We start from the raw sequence: 19,428 nt of genomic DNA, 5'->3' as shown, positions 1-19,428 counted from the left end.
TCTGGTCAGGAGTCTGCAGCCTCCCAGAGGGGAAGATACTGGCAGCCATCGTTTGGGGGCAGAGATAAATGCTGCTCTTGGAGCAGGATGGGAAAACCTCAATTTGAAACAAATCCTAAGCACTCCCATTTCCTATTGACTTATTCTAACATGACATCAAATAAAGATCACAAGCCCAAAGTCAATATGTTTGCTCAGACAGAATAATTCCAGTCAAACAATACTCAGTGTCAGGAATGACAGTATCACTTACACCAAAATCAGGAAAACAAAGACAGACATGCTCATGGATGTAACAAGGAGCAAAACCCTCTTTGTTCAGCCCTCTCAGTATTGAACATGCTTGTAGGAGCAAGCCTTATTTGTAAAAGAAGTCATAATTTATCATGAAATTATGGTCACATTATCCTGTGCCTATATAACTTGAGGGAAACCCCAAGAAATCCTAAGAGTATCCTGCATCTCCTGGATTGAGCAAAATGAAGCACTATGAACCTGACTCAGAGGTCACCAAAATAAACAGGGGCCAAAGACCACAGTAGCATGAGATTTTTATTAATGGATTCTATGCCCTTTTATGTCCCTGTATTGCCAGCTCTGAGCACTGAGTTGTTATTAGTCCCTAAAAGATACATGAACAACTTAAAATTATTAGCTACTAAAATTATGAAATAATGGTTTTATTTACTCTGGCATCTACCATAAGAACCATTGTTTTCAGGATTTATGTATAAACTTTTTCCTTTTCATCCACGAGACAGATTTTTTTCTTGATTTCAGTCAAAAGAATAATCTCAGATGCCAAGTATGACTTTTGATGTCACTGTAATGGTGCTGCGAGTTGGCATCACTTCAAATCAACTTCCAGTAACTTGTAAACGCGGCTGAATGGATTCCCCAAAAGAAAATTTACTCTGAAAAGTAAGTGAAGACCTGCTGTCAAAAACCCAGCGGGCGCCGGTGCCATGGCAAAGCCAAAGCAGGCGAGGCCAGGCAAGGGACCCCCGCACTGCCGGAGCGGCCGGGAGAGGGAACCAGCCGGTTGAGCTTCACTCTCCAAGCAGCCGTGGCAAATCTCAGGAATACAAACGCTGTTCCCCGGAATCGCGCTCAGGCTTAACTAACTCGAAGATAGTGTGAGCGGCAGGACCCGGGGCGTGTGTCGGTGCGGGACCAGGGCCGGGTTCTGCTTCGGCGAAGACTCCGAAAACCCGTGTTGGGTTCCCGACCACCGCGGAAGGGCAGAGGGATGTCTCAAGGAAGCACGGGTACCGCCTCGCCCGGCCGGGAGGGAATTTCCCCTGCAGCGCCTCTCTGCCCCGGGGCCGGGGGCTGCTGCGGGAGAGCGACCCCGCCGCCGGCCCCGGCCCGGCCGAGCCCCTCCCGCCGCCCCGGGCGCTGCGCGCCCCCATTGGCCGCGGGCAGCCCCGTGAGCGGCGGCGGCGGGGGCTGCGAGCCCCGTTACCCGGCGCCGCGGCCGCCCGCGTCCCCCGCCCGCCCTCCCTCCCAGCGGCGCGGGTCGCTCCCGGAGCCGGCGCTTCGCTCCGCTCGGCCGCGGCGCTGGCGGCGGGCGGGTGTTGCAATAAATGCGTATGGCTGCGGCACAGCCCGGGGCGGCGCGGCGGGCTGCCTGCCCTCCGGGGCGGCGGCGAGCCCCGCCGGGCCGGCCCGATGCGCGCCCCTCCTCCGGGCCCACGTGCTGAGGGTGAGCGAGGGTCGGGGTGGTCCCCGCCCTGGGGAGACCCGGGCTCCGCTGCGCAGCCGGGGCCGGCGGCCGGCACGGGGAGCCCCGGCGGTGTATTGTTCTCCTTGACAGATAACGCGATCTCGGCCGGGCGAGAGCGAGGGGGTGGAGGGGCCGGGGGAGGGAGAGAAAGGAAGCGGAGGGAGGGGAGGGGGCAGGAGGATCCCGCGTCCTCGGAGGAAATTCTCAGGCCGGGAGGACGCACGGCTTGCGCACGGCAAGTCGGGACTGGCTCTCCTGGGAGTTCCCTCGGCGGGGAGGGGGAGGGGAGCGGCGATCTCCGCCGGCGGGGAGAGGCCGCGGCTTCGCCCTGCGAGGCCCTGCCTCCTCGGTGCGCGCCCTCCCCGGCGCGGAGCTCCCGCGGCTCCCGCCCCGCGCAGCTCCCAGGGCGGGCAGCGCCCAGCACCGCGCCCGGGAGCGCTCCCGCCGCCGCGCGGGGGGACCCGGTGACGTCACGGGCGGCGCGCTCCCCGCGCTCGCTCCGCGCTCGCCGCCCTGTAACTTCTGTTCTGGGAAGTGGTGCCAGGAATAGCCCGGCGGAGCCGCCTGCAGCGCGGAGCGCTCCCTCCCGCCGCGGCCAGGGCGGGCTGCGGCTCCCGGGCCTCCGCCTCTCCCCCGTGCAACACCAGCCCCTCCGCCACTGTCAGGGAGATGGTGATGAGCCTTTCCAAAAAGAGGGAGAGGAATGACCTGCCTTAAGATAAACGCGTGAAGCGGGCGCCCCTTGGCCGCTGGAATATCTCTGTCTGTCTTTATATATAAAGAAGCACCGCGAGCCGCCTCACTCCGGGCGAGCCCTTAGCAAAGGAGCAACACGAGCGCCCGGCGGGATCAGCAGCAGCAGCAACAACAACAAGGGCACCGGGAGGGCTTCCCTCCTTCCTCCTCGGTGATTTCCCAGGTGAGCAGCACCGGCTGCTGTGGGCAGCCCCCTCCTCCCTGCCCGCCGCTCATTCCCTGTCAGCGGCACCAGCTGACAGCCGCGCCGGGGCGGCGGGGCTCGGGTGCGGGGCGCCGCGGGGCTAGGGTCGGGCCGCGGCAGGCAGGAGGGGGGGGTCCGTGGCCGGCGCTCCGAGTGCCGCCCGGGGCTACGGGGGTAAATGGAGGGCAAGGCGGCGGGAGGGCGCCGGCGGGGGAAGCCGGCGGGGCTGTAAAACCGCCGGACCGGTAAGTCACCTCTGTGGCGGCGGCTCCGGGCGCTGGCAGGCACCGGCACCGTCCCCGGGGCACCACGGCCGGCGGCCCTTCCCGCTGAGCCGGCGCAGGAGGGGGACACGGCGGGGACAGGCCTTTGTCGGTGACACGCCGTTAGGAAATGTGGGGAATACCCGGCTTGTAAGTGTATGCAGATGAGGAGAAGGCTGCCTTGCGTAATCCCCTCCTGCGGCGGGGAATGGGCATGGTCACCGCCGGGGAGAGGCGCCCGCGGGGGGGCCGACCCGACGGGGCACTCAGCGCGGCCTCCGGCGCCCCGGGAGCGGATGGGGGGGCACCGAGGCAGGGGGGGCGCCCGGGGCCACCCGGCGCGGCGGAGGACAGGGCGCCCGAGGGAGCGGAGGGAGGGGACGTGCCCCGGCTGCTAGCGCGTCCCCGCGGGGGTGCCGGACACGGGGGAAGTGCGTGTGTGTGCGGGGACACCCGGCACCGCGCCGGGGTGCGTGTGCGAGAGTGCGTGTGCGCGCTGCGCCGCGGTGACTGTTCCCTGAAGTGGGTGGGACGTTGGCCCGTTCCGGGAATGTTCCATGACGTGTAAACGCCACAGGAAGGGGGTTAACGAGGGGCTCGGCCGGGGCCGCCGCCGGGTCCCTCCCTTTCTCCCTCCCTCTGTCCCCCCGCCCGCCGGCGGGGCTGCCGCGGGGGCCGGCGGGGGCACGATCCCTTATGTAATGCGGGGTACGTGTGCGGCCGGCGGGGATTATGTAAGCGGCACATCCGCGCCTGTCGCATAGGATACACCACCGCACGCCGGCTCCGCGCCGGGAGGCGGGCAGGGACGGCGAGCTGCCCCGCCGCGTCCCCGCCGTGTCCCCGCCGTCGGGGTCAAGCGGCGGGGTGGGGGGGGAGGCGGGGGAAAGCCCCGGGTTATCCCGGGTCATGCCCCGCAGCCCGCCCCGACCTTCCTGCCGGGGGCTGGCCCGGCGCACGGCCTTCCCCTCGTGAGAGGGAGCCCGAGGCGGAGGGGACGGAGGGTGGGTGGTGGTGGTGTCCGGGCTCCCGGTGCTGGGTGTCCCCAAGAACTCCGGCCCGCGGGGGGGAAGCCGGGGGGAGGCCCCGCCGCCCCAGCGCGACTGGCCCGGGGTCCCGGCCGGCCGCCGGCCAGCACATCTTGTCTCCGTGGGCAGGCGGCCGCGGCTCGCCCCGGGACAACGATAAACCTCCTCAGAGCTTAATTTCCCGGAAAAGGGTTCTGTTTTTCTTATTAGTTGGCACTAATGGTCAAACTTTTTTTTTTTTTTTTGAGTTTTTTTTTTTTTTTATATGATAGTTGCAGAAATGAAACTTCTGCTGAAACACTAAAGAGTTGGGGTTTTTTAGGCAATAGTTCTTAAAAAGCTTTTAAACTAAAGTAATCGAAATACTAATGAGGTTCAGCAGAAATGTTTAGCTAAATAGTTTCTCTCGTCTCATTTTAAAGTGAAGCCTACTTTAATATTAAATCTGTCTGGGTTTGTACATTATTAAATAATAGAGGGGGCACTAAACGTTTTATGCTGACTTACTCAAGGGTGTCACTTTTTCTTTATTTTTCTTTTTCTAATGAATTTATACTGAGAGCTATTACGAAAGAAGTAAACAAAGTGGTCAGGGTGGCAGAGGAGAAGCATTGCTGGCTAGGTCTGTATTTCTCTGCTTCCCGGAGCTGCGTGTGCGGGCGAGTGTTCGTGCAGCTCCCAGCGCAAGGGGGCTCCGGTCATCATCGTCAGGAGTTCTGGGGACACCGGGTAATTGGAGTAATTAATAGATTAAAGGAACTACTGGTCTAACGAGGTACAAATTCATTGGGCCCAGTTTTAAGCTCTGTTGTTGTGGATTACCACTGACTACCAGAGGAATTTGATCCCCAGGTTATCAGGACGCAGTGTGGAATCCTCAATATTTTTGATAGTAAAGATGATATACAGACATGCTGAAAAAGTGCATCTGTTTTTCAAAGATAGGACAGTCTCTGCCTGTTGGATTTGCAACACATGGACATATTTAGATAGATGCAGTATATCCTGGCGTTTATATTTATTTACACTTAGATGTTAAATCTTTACTGATCGTTCCACTCAGGAGATATTTCTGAAACTTCAGGTATGGATTAGCTGAAACTTTCTTCAATATTTTTTTTGCTTGGTCTCATTTCTCAAAAAGTCAAGTGTTGTAGAATAGGCTGAGAGGGTTTATTCATGTGAGTTTTAAGAAGTACCACTGTCATCTGCAAATGTGTTGAAGATTGCTGTGGTTTTCAGCTATGCAAAGGCAGCAGTAATACGGTACAAAATCAGTGTGCCATTACTTTTGTTGATCGAACAATCCGCATTTTTAATGTTTTGTATCTGTTGTGTTGATGTTTTTTTCCAATGGCTGTTGGGCGTAGCAGTTTTCTACGTCCTGACTGAGGTGACTTCTTAAAACCTCACTGCTATGGATTAGGATAGAATCGAGCAGCACTTGTCCCAAAGCACAAATGTAGAGGACTTTTAACTGTGTATCTAAGTCGAATTGTGTGGCAACAGTGCAGAATGCTTCTTTATAAAGGCAGATTATTAGATTCTCAAGTGACTAGATTGCCTCATATGTGAGATCTGTTTACAAACCTTCTTGTTACTATGAAGACAAAACAGAGAGCCATATGCATTCATGTGGTCCTTGCTGAATAATGGTACATGTGTCTACTTGAGTGTTTGGCAGTATATCATGTTTAGTTTATGTGGTGGCACCCTACAAGGCTATTCTTTTTTGACTTTTAACTATTTCTCATACCATTGGCTGTACTTAGTTATGTGAGCAAATTTATGACCCTGGTCTGCATGTTTGTAACTAAGCTGGACATTTTTAAAGCAGGACATTTATTGTTGAGCATTTTGCCAAACTTCTTTGCTTATTCATTTATTTAGGTGCTTAAAAAAAAAGAATAAAGGTGAATTGGATTTAAACAGAAGTGAAAGTAATGAGTACCATTTTGTATGTCCCTCTGCTCATCATTTTTGGTCAACAGCAAAGGGTAGTTACTGTTACTGCTTTTGTAGTTTAACCATATTGGGTAAGGTAGTGCGAATATAGGAGCTGTGTGCCTGGCTGAAGTGGTTTACTTAGTGAAACACTGCAATACTTACCCATCAAAGAGAAAAATGCTTGCTATTTAAGAGTGTTCCTGTGTACAAGTCATAGTAATGTATAAGTCACAGTAATATGACTTGGGTTATGAAATATGGCTTGCCATCCTTCAAATTTGAGTGTGGTGGGGTTTATAATAAGCTGTGGTTGGTTATATTGATAGTTATCTGTACAGCTCAGCAAGTACTACCTGCTTATAGTTGATTCTGCCTAAGGATTGCAGGTAAATTGCCAGAGCTGAGTACTGGCTTCCTCTGCCCCATCATGAATCAGGCCCATGAAAAGTTGGTTCTTCATGTCAATGTTCTTCACACAGGGTAAAGAGAAAATGTTTTATCCGTTTTACCTCAGACTGTCAGTATGTGGCTTTAAATTATTGGTCCTCCAAGCAGGAGGAATGCATAATTATTATTATTCTTATGGGTTAAAGGCTTCAGGAAGAGTTAATTGTTAATACTTTTGGGAGTTGAACAGCAGTGTTGAGTGCAGAGGCTGCATACCTTTGTTATTTGAAAAAGGTCCGATAAGTTACAAGGAAACTGCTTTAAAAATTCTCTTTTTTTAAAGAGGCAGGTTAATTTTCTCAAGATTTCTTAAACAGCATCTCTGAAGTAGCAAGCTACAGATTAAATATTTTTTTAGTTATTTGGCTTTCTTCTGTAGTTTAACCATTTGTTTGTTGAAGATTTTTTTTGTTTGGTTGGGTGTTTTGGTTTTTTGTTTTTTCTTTTCTTTTTTTTCCCCCTTCAATAAAATATCTAGCAGTTGCTGAACAAGTAAAGAAACAGCAAGGGGAAGTGTAAGCTAGATGGAAAATACAGAATGGTATTTTTCACACATTCAGTCAGTAATTTGGGATGCTACATTTAAATAAAGCAGCACAGAATTATGATAGAACAATGAAAGTTTCAAGCTGGTTGTACCATTCTGATGCGAAATAGCAACTTTGCACAGCCTTTTTTCTCTTCTGGGTGCTTAAAAATTTTCGTAAGACTTTGCAACGAGTCCCCTATTTCAGCAGGAAATATTAAAAAGCAGTTCATTGCAGCCATAATTTTAATTCTCAAGTGAAATTAGGACTTGTGAAAATGCTGGTCTGACAGCCTGAGAGAAAAAATCCACTGTAAATAGAAATATTAGAAGTTTTTCCATGATAACCAAGTAGCAAGCCCCTGTTTAGACTTCAAGAAATCATTAGTGAAATTAAAGACTATATTAATGTCTGGAAATATCTGGGGGTTTTAAATATTTTTTCTTTTTACTAAAATAGCAAGTGGGAGGTACCATGGACATCTTATTTCACCATTCTGCTTTGTTCATAGATTAAACAATTGGCTTTACCCTCCTTACTCATTCGTAGTAGGTTGTCCCCAGTAAGCTTTGTCCCTGAGAACTCTCTTTCCCAAAGCTATGAGCCTGGAAAACGTGCGGGAGGATATAGGTAGGGGGAACAATCTTATACAGTGTTTCAAAAGCCCCAGTGTAGAATAAGACATTAAAGTACCATATGCAATTTAGTCAGGAATCGCTTGCCTTTTTCTATTGTCTTGTGATTAAATTCTTGCCATTGTTGATATGGTCTAAACATAAAAGCTTCTTCTTGCTCTGAGGAGGTATTGGAATTTTGGGTGCTTGTTTTCATTTGTCTTTCAGGCACATTGTGTGCATCTGCAAAATGGTCACTCTGTTCTCTGTATGCCAGGGTAGCAGCAGTGGGGTGTGGACCACTCTGGTTTTGGTTACAGCATTGCTTATGTTTCCGTATTTCCTTGTTCTGCTCTGGATGTGTCTCTTTTACTGTTTTTTGAACCTCGATATTGCCTTTAACTTGAATAAGAAAAAACCTGTGCCTGCTTTTTCCCGCCTTCACTTTCTCTGGATGGGAGTCTCAGGGCAAGCCTACCCAAGAGCGTACCACTTGGGTGCTTTTCTGAAAGTAATGCAGTGTATAAACATGGATTTAATTATCTGATGTAAATTCCCCTGGTACATGGTGATACTGATATGACCAGTTTGTATAGTGATAATATCCCCTTTTTCTGAGTTTGTTTATGCACATTCTATCGCTGTCAGTGTAAACTTGGTCTCAGCAGAAAAGTTCCTTCTAAGTATGACATGGTAACCACAAGTCATATAATAATGTAGTAGGTAATGAGTTTATGGCCACTTGATATACACATGGGTTTGTTTCGTTGCACCTCAATTTGTGTTTTACATAAAATTATTTTCTTGTTTTTCTGTTTTGGTTTTTTTTTTTCCTGTTAGTTGATAGTTCTGCCCTAATACATTACCGAGCTTGAAAAATGCAATTCATGTACAAGAAATTTGATCCTGCACACCCAAAAAAAGAATAGTAAAGAATACATCTGTTCTTAAATGTGGAAGTTCACTTAATTGCAACTAAAGTAACTCCTAATGAACTGCTGCAGCTCTGGCTAAAATCTTGGATTTATGTAAGTTGCAAAAAAGGTGGGGAGAAGAATGTACAGTATTTTTTTGAAAGGCTTAGCTTAATTGCTGTTGTGTCATACAGGAGAAACTCAAGGTTTGACTGCTACAGAGAGTTTCTCTTTCAGGTAGTAGTTTGTTGGAAATTTCATACAAAGAAAAGCAGTTAGGTAATTTGCATGTATAGTTCAGTTTAATAGAACAGTAAAAACTAGAGGAGGGAACGGGAATTGAAATTACAGTGTCAGGTGACATTTTAAAAGTAATGCAATAGAGTAGAGTTTGACCCTCTTCATAAGAAAATACTCAAAAAAAAAATGAAGCAGAAAAGTTCCAAGTTGTTTTCTGTAATTTATGAAGTTTAGACTTTTGTGGGTACAGAGAGTAGTATTGCTAAAGAAATGTAAAAAGCTGAAAGAAAGTTCTAACTGCACAGTGTAAGATATAAAACATCAGAGAATGTTGTTGAAATAATATTATTTATTGAGCAGGTTTTCCATAGACCAACATCTGTGCTTAGGCAGAAAGGAGCTCTAAGTTTAAAAAAATCTAATGGCATAGGATCAGGGTTATCAAAATTAGTCTTATTAGACAGTGGGGTTTTGTTACATGTTGGTGTGGTTTTTTTGTTGTTTTTGTTTATTTTAATAAGATAAAAGTCCCAATTCTCTGTATTTATGTATTTGTGTTTGTGGCTTCCATTAAAACAAAACATGTGTAGTGCATCAAGAAAGAATAGTATGAAATAATAACCGAGGTTACCCTTCCTTGACAACAAGATGTGACACTAGTTAGTTAGAGCAAAAACTATTCAGTTTAGACCAAAGTCAGTATTCAACAGAGACCTAAGTTGCTGGCATCTATTACCAGTCTCACAGGTCAGTGTAGTTCATTTTGTGTGTAGTGTGCTTACAAAAGTTCTAGAAGTATGTGGAGTTTTATGTTGTTTGTCTCTCAAAGACAGCTAAAATAAATAGTTCAGTTAGCTGAAAAATAATGTCCTTATTTGCTTTTAACTGTTGTCAATTTTTCTGAGGACTGGATGTGATTTCCCTTCTTTCTGCACAAGCCTTAGCAATGAAAGAGACGCCCTAGAGCATCGTGCAGGCCCATGGTTCACTGACACCTCTGCATGCTGACAGTGTTCGACTGAGTCCTGTGTGACACCTGTGAAACACTGATTCATCTTGAGAGTTGAATTTCTAAAACTGCTGTGTTAATGTTTTAGAAAAGAAAATCAAATACACTTCATGGTCTTCTGTAACAATAGAAATGGACAATTTTTGACTTTTTTCCATTTAAAATCAGTTATGTTTATGAATGCAATTTCTGAAACTGTTTATGAAAAGCCTTTTAAGTGCATTTGTCTGAAGTAAAATAGTTCTTTAGTGAAAAAGGCACTTATCTTTGGCAGGACATTCATAGACTCCTACAGCCAAATTCCCTGTCCTGTATAGGTCAAAAAGGTTTCTACAGTTTGGTAGAAACTGTAGGATTAAATATCAACTATGAGACTATAAAGTTGGACATCTTCCTGCTGTCTTGATATGATAATCTGTTTTGATCACCAGGTGAGGCTGTAATACTAGGCTCTTTGAGTAAGAGATTTTGCTTTAAAATCTCTTCAAAGCTATGTGAATTTAATTTCTTCCAACATTCTTAGTAAATTCATGTCAAACAAAACTTGCAGTCTGTTCCATTATTTTATGCTTGGTCCTGCAATAGTAGCAAAATCCCTTTAAAAGTTAGTGAATATTTTCACAGAACTGCTTGGCTAGAATATTTGATTTCTTAAGGTTTAAATAATGGATAAGCTACATGTATTTAATTTGTGAGGTACAGTTGAATTTTGATACAGGCTTAGCAAGATGTTACTGATACATCTGAAGAAATTTGTGGAAAGTGTAAGGGTAGGAGTAGTTTATATAATGCGCTTAGGAGGAAATGATGTTAGTGAAATACAAACTGACAGAAAGGTATTTGTTTTAGAGTGATACCAAACGCAGTGTTGCTATCTCTGCAGTTGGTTTTTATGGTGGAAAATGTTGGGATCAAGAGGACACTGAAATTGGTCCAGTCATGTTTGATATGTAATATATTTTTAATCTCTGATTTACCTGATTACGAATTAAGTGCACAAATTGTACTCATCTTTGACCTAATTTATTGTAGTGAGTAATGTTAATTATTGGTGAAGAACTTTATAGTCAGCCACGCATTAGTAAAACTACTGCATGATTTGGAGTAATTAGTAGCGCAACTCTGAGTCAGCTATTTTTTTTCTAAACAAGTAAGGTGGTAAATTGGAGCTGATATATAGTAGTAGGACAGCACTTTTATTTGGTCTGACAGGACTTTGGTCTGTGAAATGTGGGGAGGCAAAAGGATGACATACAATACGTTCATTTGCTCTGCTTTGTTTTTTAGCTCAGCTCATATAGTTGTTCAGTGATTCTATTAAATTAGTGATCTCTTCATGGGAAAAATTCAACCACTGTTTATTACCTATGACAGGCTTGAAGGAGAGGTGAGAAAGTAATACAGAAGAGAGTAGAAACATACCAGGTCTTCCAAATTTTTGTTTTGGAGCAAGGACAGGATGTGTTTACATGTCACCTTGGAAATGCTTGTTTTGCTTCTGGGTTGTACAGATTACCTCATGCGAGGCTGATAGACCCAAATGCTCCATGATGGGAAGCTGGACTGGACACATTCACTTGTGAAAGATGAGTGTACAGGAAGAACCTTTGCTTTAGTTTTGGTGTATGTCCTCTGTGTGATGCTTTATAGTGGTGTGTCTGGGGTCTTGGCTAATTCTTCTGTAGGAACAGTGAAGTAGCTTGCAGCAGATGTACCCTGACTTCCCTTCCCCTGCTCCCCAGATCACCCTGTGCATGGCAGGAAAGAGAAAGACACATGGGACGATGGAGTTCCTTTATGCACACATCTTCAAAACTTCAGTGTAGCTCATTTTCCACAAATTGAGTGAATATGAGAGAAACCTTTTAATTTTCTTTCTCTTTCTCACTCACAACCTTATTAATTAAGGAAGAAAACAGGGATGTTAAATACACAGTTTTGGATGTATGCTGGTTGAGGATGAGGCTTTGAGGGGAAGATAATAAGATGGGGATGGGAGGTTTGAATGTGATTGACAGTGGATTATAATTGCCTACTGGAAGTTATTTTTATCAGATCAAGTGTCCCTCTAACCTACAGAATTTTAGTAAAACAGTCTTTAGAATCCCTGTCCCTTCTCAAGTCATACAAGCATGCATCACTGAGTAACTAAGATCCTATGGAAGGCCCATTCAGGGATACAGTGGTAACATCCTCTAACTTCCCACTTTGACATCTCCACAGGTAGCTTGCGCACAGAATATGATGCTTCTTACCTTGCTCAGTGCTTGAAGGTAGTTATTTTTACATTTGCTTATGCATGGTTTTGATTTAATTTCTTTGCAGTATCATTTAATCTCCATAGTTCAACCCACTTAACTCCCAAGCAGGGGAGTAAATGAAACTAATTTTGATTTTCTTTTTTTCAGTCAAGTGGGTTGTCTGGTGAGCCAAAAGTGTAATAAGTACATTTGATGGCTGTTTACAGATTCACATGCTAGAAAACAACCGTGTTTCAGTTTCCTTGCCTAATTCGGTGTCACATGTAGGTGATGGGATTATACTTGTCTTTTCATCTCAACCAAAAATGCATTTTTTTGGTTCCTGCTTTGATGCTTTCCCATAAAAATGAACATATTACAGCAGAAAATGTAGAGGGTTTGCCACATTGTGTGAAGAAATATTTAAGAATGCATGTCTAATTGTATACATCTAGACTCATGTACATATATGTGATCATAGCTTTTACCTCTAGTCATGTCCTGTCTCCTTCATAGAACAATATACCTGGAATAATTTCATGAGAGCTCATGGTTGGAGGTCTGGCTTGTTTGTCACTGGGAGGAAGATTTGTCCTGGATTCCATGTAGGTTCAACTTCTGCTGCTGGTTAACTATCAAAGGAAATATTTTAAATAAATAAATTTATTTGAATTATTTATGTATGACTGTTAGCATTTATTTCACAAGTGTCTATGCAGATGCATTTCTAAAATGTTATCCACTGCTTCTGGTGCTCTGCTGCCAGGAGGGTGCAGCAGGATTAGTAAGTGAGCATGGCCCCATTTAGCTGCCTTTGACTGACTCACCAAGGTCTTGTTGGACCCCATAAGGATGTTTGCCTTTAAGCTGAAGCACTTTGAATTCCTTTTACATCCTCATATTTCTGAAGGACGTAGTCACATCACTCTGTCTGCTCAGAAGGTGGAAGGGTCATTCCCCAGGCCCTGTCATGGGTGGTGCCTGACACTTTTAGTGTCACCTTGAGCAGGGTGCTCTCTGAGCCTTGCTGCTCTGCTGGGACACGCACCTCCACACTGCGGCTGAGCTGGTGCTGCCAGCTTTCTTGGTTCTAGGAAAGTGACCAGAAAGTCAATCCATGAGCAGACTAACCACGCAAATAGGCGGTGGAAATCAAAGCTATCCTAAAAAGCATCGTGCCAACACGGATCTTGTTGCTGGAGCTTCGCTTTCTCTGGAGCCAACACAAAACTGTCTTGCCCTCATCTCACAGTTTTCTAATCAGTGCCCCATATCGGAGAAGATGACACCAAACTGTGCCTGGCACAGCTTGTGAAACCATGTGAAATGCCTTGTCTCTTGTGAATATAATGAAAAGTCTGTCATTTGGGATTGTGTCCTGACTAATAAAAGTGCAGAATGGGAAGTTATTGATTTTGACTTTTTTTTTTTTTCATGAGGCCAGGATTTTGCCATCAGCTGTAGGTAGGACTTGTACTGCTGAAATAGTGCTTCTCGTGACTGTCCCAGCCTATAAATGGAAACCTTCAGCATGCAAGGTTTGCGTTTCATTGAATATAGTAACACTAGGTGAAACTGTTGGAAAAACTGTCTACATGGAATCAGCCTCTGGATACTTCAGGCAGAGAAGACCTACAAGGAAAGGCACTCTCAACAGAAATGATCTTTACATTGCCAGATGGTATAAGGTATTTTAGAAAAAAAATTATACATTATGTACCCCAAGGTCCTTTCATGTGATTTGAATATAAAGTACATGAAGTTGGAGGTGAAAGTGTTGCAACTGACTGGCTTAGAGCTGTGGTTTTAGCTTTTTTTGGTTATTATTTGTAGTTATAACTCAGCTGAAAAAGAAACTTGCTTGGAGCCAGGGCTGTATCTTGTCCTGTGTGCTTCTCTCCCCAGTGAAATGCCATTATTTGGTTTTGGAATGATTAAGGTTTGAGAAACTTGCATTTAATTTCAGTTTGTGTATGATGACCTGTTTTATTTTTATTTTTATTTTTTTAATGAGGTCTGATGCCTGCTTATTTCAAGTGACATAATTTGAAAGGTTTTTTGGGTTTTTTTCCTCTGTTTCCATTATGGTTCAGAATAAAAAGAAAGATGAAGCAATCTATACAAAGGGTTTGCATGGTTCTAGTGTCATGTTTCCTATTGGTGTATTTCACCTGCCCTATGTATCTGCTTCTCCATCTGTAGCCCAGTAGCACCAAACTGAATTAGGTTATCCTTGATAATGGAGTTTTTCTTTGCAGTTCCCCATTTTTGGATATAGTTTAAAATAAAATTTTGCACCTTATCTGATGGGTGGATTAGAGGGGAGATGAGCTTTTTTTTTTTTTTTAACAGTACAAACAAAATAAAAAAGGAAGAGGAAAAAGCCTAGTTCAACGAAAGCTTATGACATGGTTCTAGAATGCATAACCCTGGGCAAAAAGGGCCAGTTATTGGAGTAGTTCTTGAGTAACCTAATTGTTTGATAAGGATCCTTGCCTGTTTAAGTTGTTGTTGATTGTTGGAAATATTCCATTTCTAAATTTGTGCCTTATTGCATACCCTAAGGTATGTGTACAACCCACTGTAATTGCACAGTTTATTATTTTATTAATGAGAGCTGTGATAAAGTGTTGGCTCACAAATCCCCTCCAGTCTGGGTACGGTCTCCTAATTGCCCAAGGTTCTGTGATTCTGTCCTTTGTTCTGGGGTTGGTGACAGGGAACACAAGCAGATTCTCTGTAAGCATGGTTTACAAAACTTAGACCTTGCTCTAAAGCCTGTGTTTGGTGTGATAATGCAACCAAAGTCTGGAAAGGCCGGATACGTTTTTTAACACACACATTATGAATAACAATAGAAGCGGCAGAAGGAAATTCTTACTACATAATCCTGAGTACCTGAGACTTTGCCAGCTGGAAGGAGAGGCCTGCACACCTAACTTGGCCTTCTAAACCATAACAGAGCACCCCTTAGCAGTCCTTTGATCTGGGTCTCTCCTGCCTGCCTCTTTGCCCAAGTGGCTGGAAGGCGCTCGCTTTATTTGCTGTAAGGCGCACAACAGTGAGCAAGCACCTGGCATGCAGCAGCAGCTCCTGTTTTTCATGTGCCTCAAGGGCAGCAGGCGTACTAGGGAGCTTGTTCCCATGTTCTGGAAGCTATTTCTGTTTGCTGATCCTAGATCCATGGTACAAGAGAAGGGAGCAGCAGCAGTGGAGGTGTGGTCTGTGGAGTAGATGGGGAAATCCAGTTTACTGTGTCTGTAACTCTGGAGACAAAACTTTCCTGTAAAAACCCATAGCAAAACACCACATCCTCAAACAGCTAGCGCTTGCTCCGCAGCATGGCCCAGCCCAGCTTTCCTGGTACACTGTGAACCTCTGACCCTGGGTTTGCAACATTTGGGGCGCTCTCTGAGGGCCTTGTGGCAGGTCGGGTAACCCCAGCCCACAGCACGGGGGGATGGCGATTCCCACTGAGCGTATCGCAGGCTGCCTCCTTACTGTGGTGGCTGGTGCAGTTTTCCACAGCTTCTGAAACTGCTCATTACTGAACTTGGCTCTTCTACAAGGGCTTTTCTTAGCTGTAGCCCCTGTGGCTTGATGCAGCATGCTTTTCTGGAGGAACAGATGGTATATTGCGTAGAAAGTTACTGTATTTTTATATCACTGGATTGTATTTATTTATATTGCTCTTCGTCTTCCTCTCTTTTTTTTAAGGTGTGCATATAGGCCAAGTGCAGAACTTGGAATCAGTACTAGGTTTGCCTTCGATATATTCAGCTTTATATTTGTGTAGGAGTGCAGTGTTTTACACTGAGTAGGGTGTGCTCTCTGAAGTTTTAGGAGACAGATTTTCATCATTTGGATGGAAATTAGTTCAAAATACTGCGAGGGGAAAAAAAACCATTTTCCCCTTAGAAGTAAGAAGACTTTTAAAAGAAAAAGTCAATATCTTCTTAAACAAGCTTTGTGCTGACTGAAGTACAGTTTTGTTTTTAAGTAAGTCAGTAGATGTATTTTCTGTATCTAATCTTTGTTTTTTTAATTGATATCATCTGGTCAATTTGAGTGAAAATGCTATTCCCATAAGAAAAATATTTATTCTAAATATTATTGTTGCCTAGGATCTTGTTGAATTAATGGGATACAGAAGCAGTCAAGTTGATTTGATATTTTTAAGATTTTTAAAGTGTTTTCTCTTTGTTTCCATGAAGGCAGTTTAAATAAGTATTTTAGCAATTGCTTTTGGTTTCTGGAAATTAGGTTACTTATTGTTGAAAACTTCAGGTTCCTAAATATGTGTTTCAGATCTGGTTTGTCTTGATTAGACATATGAAATAAAATATAAATACTCGGTGCAACAAAATAAGGGCTTGGCTTTTCTCCCACTTAGCTTCCAGGACTTAATGTGTTTTGCCCAAAGAATCTCCATTAGCCATTGCTTATAAAAGGTAGTTACAATCACAGGGTTTTGGTACCACTTAGCCAAAGCACTTTATATATAAACTTCTAATGTGAATATAGACATAATTATATATTTAGATGTCTACATATTGTTTTGTATCTATACACTCCCATGTGCACAAGTGTGTATGTAAATGTGTATAGACACACCACAGACACAAATACACTCCTACACTTTGTCTCTACGGACGCTCACACACATCTGCACTATATGGGATCATCCCATTTCAAGTTTAATGTTTTCATCCTAAACCAAATCCTTACCATAGAATTAAAATGTTCCTCTTGGCAATGTAACATTTTCCCAGTAGCTTCTGAATGGGAGGGAGGCTGCTCGTCCTTATGCCTGAAGATCCCCTCACATACCTGGCCTGAGAGACCAGTGCTGGTGGCAGTGTCCTGCTGGGGCAGGAGAGCATGGCATGGGGCAGCTGAGTGCAGTAAATGAGGAGACAAAATGCTGGGGAATACTTTGGGAATTTCATTGGTGGTTGGATTGTGCCCTTCAGCAATGGGCAGACTCTCCTCCATTCTGTACTGCTTACTTAGGCTGAACACCAGGTTCACAGTGAAAAAAAAGCCCTCCCTGCTCCCACTTCTGTTTTTTGCCACATATATTTTAAAGATAAATAATGACCTGCTATCAGGTGTTTTGGCAGCTTGGACTTTGTCATCTTTGTTTGCCTCATTTTCGTTATAAAATTGGTGCAGGATATTTGAATTATCTGCTTGTAGGATTGTTTGAGAGAATTCACTTAGTGACATGACAATTCAACAACAAAAAATTGCAGGATAATGGCTTTTCCACTTGCACTTCTCTTCAAATGGAAGTGAAAGAATTATAAAAACCTTGTACATAATTTGATTCCCAAGTAATACACTATAGTGGCTTTGTTAAAAGTCATTGTGCAGATGTGTTGTAAAGGGTAAAAGTGTAACTGAGTTCGTAGGGATCACTAAAGGTGTTAGATACTTTGTAAGTAGCCAACTTCAAGAGTTGTTTTCCACATGTATTTGTACCTACCACAACCACTACCTGTTCTGGAGTGAAAAGGCAAGTGTTTTCATCAGTGTAGCCAGGGCACTGCTAGTGAGTTCGGGTCACAGTTTGCATCTGTCTCTTTGCTATAAGTTTCAGCCATTTCATTAATAAAACCCAATACAATACATACAGCTCTTTAAAAATATTAGGGTCATATTTGGATATTGCAGAGAGCATATTCCACTTTCTGACCTCAAACCATGGCAGAGATGGCTTAATACTTTGTCAACTAATGGGACAGCAAGATGTAATTACATGAAAATTAACTCTCAGGACATGGATGGGTGTGTGAATCCACTGCTACTCCTTGTTATATTCTGTGTTCTTTAGCAGACACTCTATTGCAACAGGCAGCCATAGGTGTGTGGCAAAAGCCTGTTGTGATGCGGCGTGGCAGTGCCTGGTGGTTATGCAGCCTGGCCCCGTGCTGCTGCTGTGCCATGTGCCAGCTGTCTCAGTATGGTCAGAAGTACAAATTGTTGGTGCATTTCCTTCATTCTTGGATATGGGTCTAAAAATAGTTGGCCAAGTTTGTTCTGAGTGAGCGCGGTACCAGGTGGTTGGATTTCAGAAAGTCGAACGGCTTTTGTATGTGTTGTTTAGGATGCAGTGCCCAGTGGAAACTTTCTTACAGTACTTTTGAAGATTCACCCCCTTTTTCCTTCTCTCAGGAGATTATTCACTACTTACAGCCACTGCTGTGTATAACATGGGCAGGATTTTGTTCCAGCAACCACAGTTTTAAGGGTGAGATTCTGATTACTTTGACTGGGCTAATCCAAACTGTCTTCGCTGCAGTGGATGCCTGTGTACTACAAATCATTGTCAACACCAAAGACTAATTTCTCTGCTTTTTTTTTTTTTTTTATTTAAAAGAGTCCTGATTTTTAGTGCCAGATTGACAACCTTCAGGATTAGGTTTTCAAGCTAATGTCAGAAAAAGAAGCAATAGGGTTTTTTTCATGCTGCCTGGCAATGAATTCTAGAGATAAGTTACCTTTGAAAAATTTACCTTTAAAGGATAGGGTAGAAAACAACCAAACCAGCTCATATCCTTGTAGAATAATGTGCTTGAAAATATATCCAAAATGTTTCATTTATAAATAATTAAAATACTATATCTGACCTTATTTTAGTTGATCAGTTTTGGTTAGCTAGTGACACTGCTTATGTCCCATGAAAGATACAGTATATCCAAGATACACTGGTGATTCTCTAGTTTCAGCTGAATTACTAGGGCTGAAAACTGGCTTCAGTTCCCAGTGTGACCACAGGGTGGTTATTGCAGAAATAAGGCAAAAATACTCTCTTCAGCTAGTGATGATGGTATGAGAATTTAGAAGAGCATTTTCCAAACTCCTTGTTAGCTTTTTCACTGAGGTTTGTTAAGTACCTCTATTTGAAAAACAACTTCTATCAAGTGTAGCACTGCTGCCCAATCTGTCACATTCGATGTATGCTGGGACATGCTTATCGTGGAATGACTGCATTTATCACTGTGTTTTAAGTCATTGTTCAGAGACTATCAAAAATGGATCTAGAATGTGTCTCATGAGTGAGAATGTACTGTAAGCCTGTGCATCCCTCAGCCCCAAGAGAGGATCAGCTATAACCAAAGCATTTCCTACAGGTAGTTGTTCAGACTGCACTTTAAAGCTTCCAGTGATTGGTGGAGACTCTGAAACCTCCTGAAATTCTGACAGGAATCTCGTTTGGATTCTTGTCAATGCTTTCCATTTAAAAAGTCTTTCTAATATTTAGCTTAAGAAGGTAGTAATGGTGGGTAGGACTGCAATCCAGATTCCCCCTGTGCTTGCCAGCTATACTGATTCTCTTACATTTAGGTGGACAGCCTGGCTGACAATCAGCTACCAAATGTTGGACATCCACATGCCACTATCCAACTCCTGCATCTTCACTGTTTTCCCTAAGGTGGGATCTTACCTGCTTCAGAAAGACAGAGGCATATTTGAAAAGAAACCTCTGTATTCACTCTGCCAGGATGTTGGCCATATCTGACAAGGGAA

At 44.3% G+C, this 19,428-nt stretch overlaps 1 protein-coding gene across 1 annotated transcript; it reads right to left on the bottom strand.

The window, feature by feature from the left end:
• Positions 1 to 1,076: 1,076 nt before the first annotated feature.
• Positions 1,077 to 16,890, bottom strand: LOC136554270 (collagen alpha-1(I) chain-like). Its single transcript, XM_066546114.1, has 5 exons — positions 16,726 to 16,890; positions 12,822 to 12,985; positions 3,312 to 4,129; positions 2,715 to 3,076; positions 1,077 to 2,384 (listed from the first exon to the last, which is right to left on the bottom strand). The coding sequence occupies exons 1-5, from the start codon at positions 16,888 to 16,890 to the stop codon at positions 1,077 to 1,079; spliced, it is 2,817 nt and encodes a 938-aa protein (XP_066402211.1).
• Between the last annotated feature and the right edge of the window lie 2,538 nt (positions 16,891 to 19,428).

Source organism: Molothrus aeneus, chromosome 3 (genome assembly GCF_037042795.1).
Source record: "Molothrus aeneus isolate 106 chromosome 3, BPBGC_Maene_1.0, whole genome shotgun sequence".
NCBI classification, from domain to species: domain Eukaryota; kingdom Metazoa; phylum Chordata; class Aves; order Passeriformes; family Icteridae; genus Molothrus; species Molothrus aeneus.
This window is presented reverse-complemented; position numbering and strand designations above follow the sequence as displayed.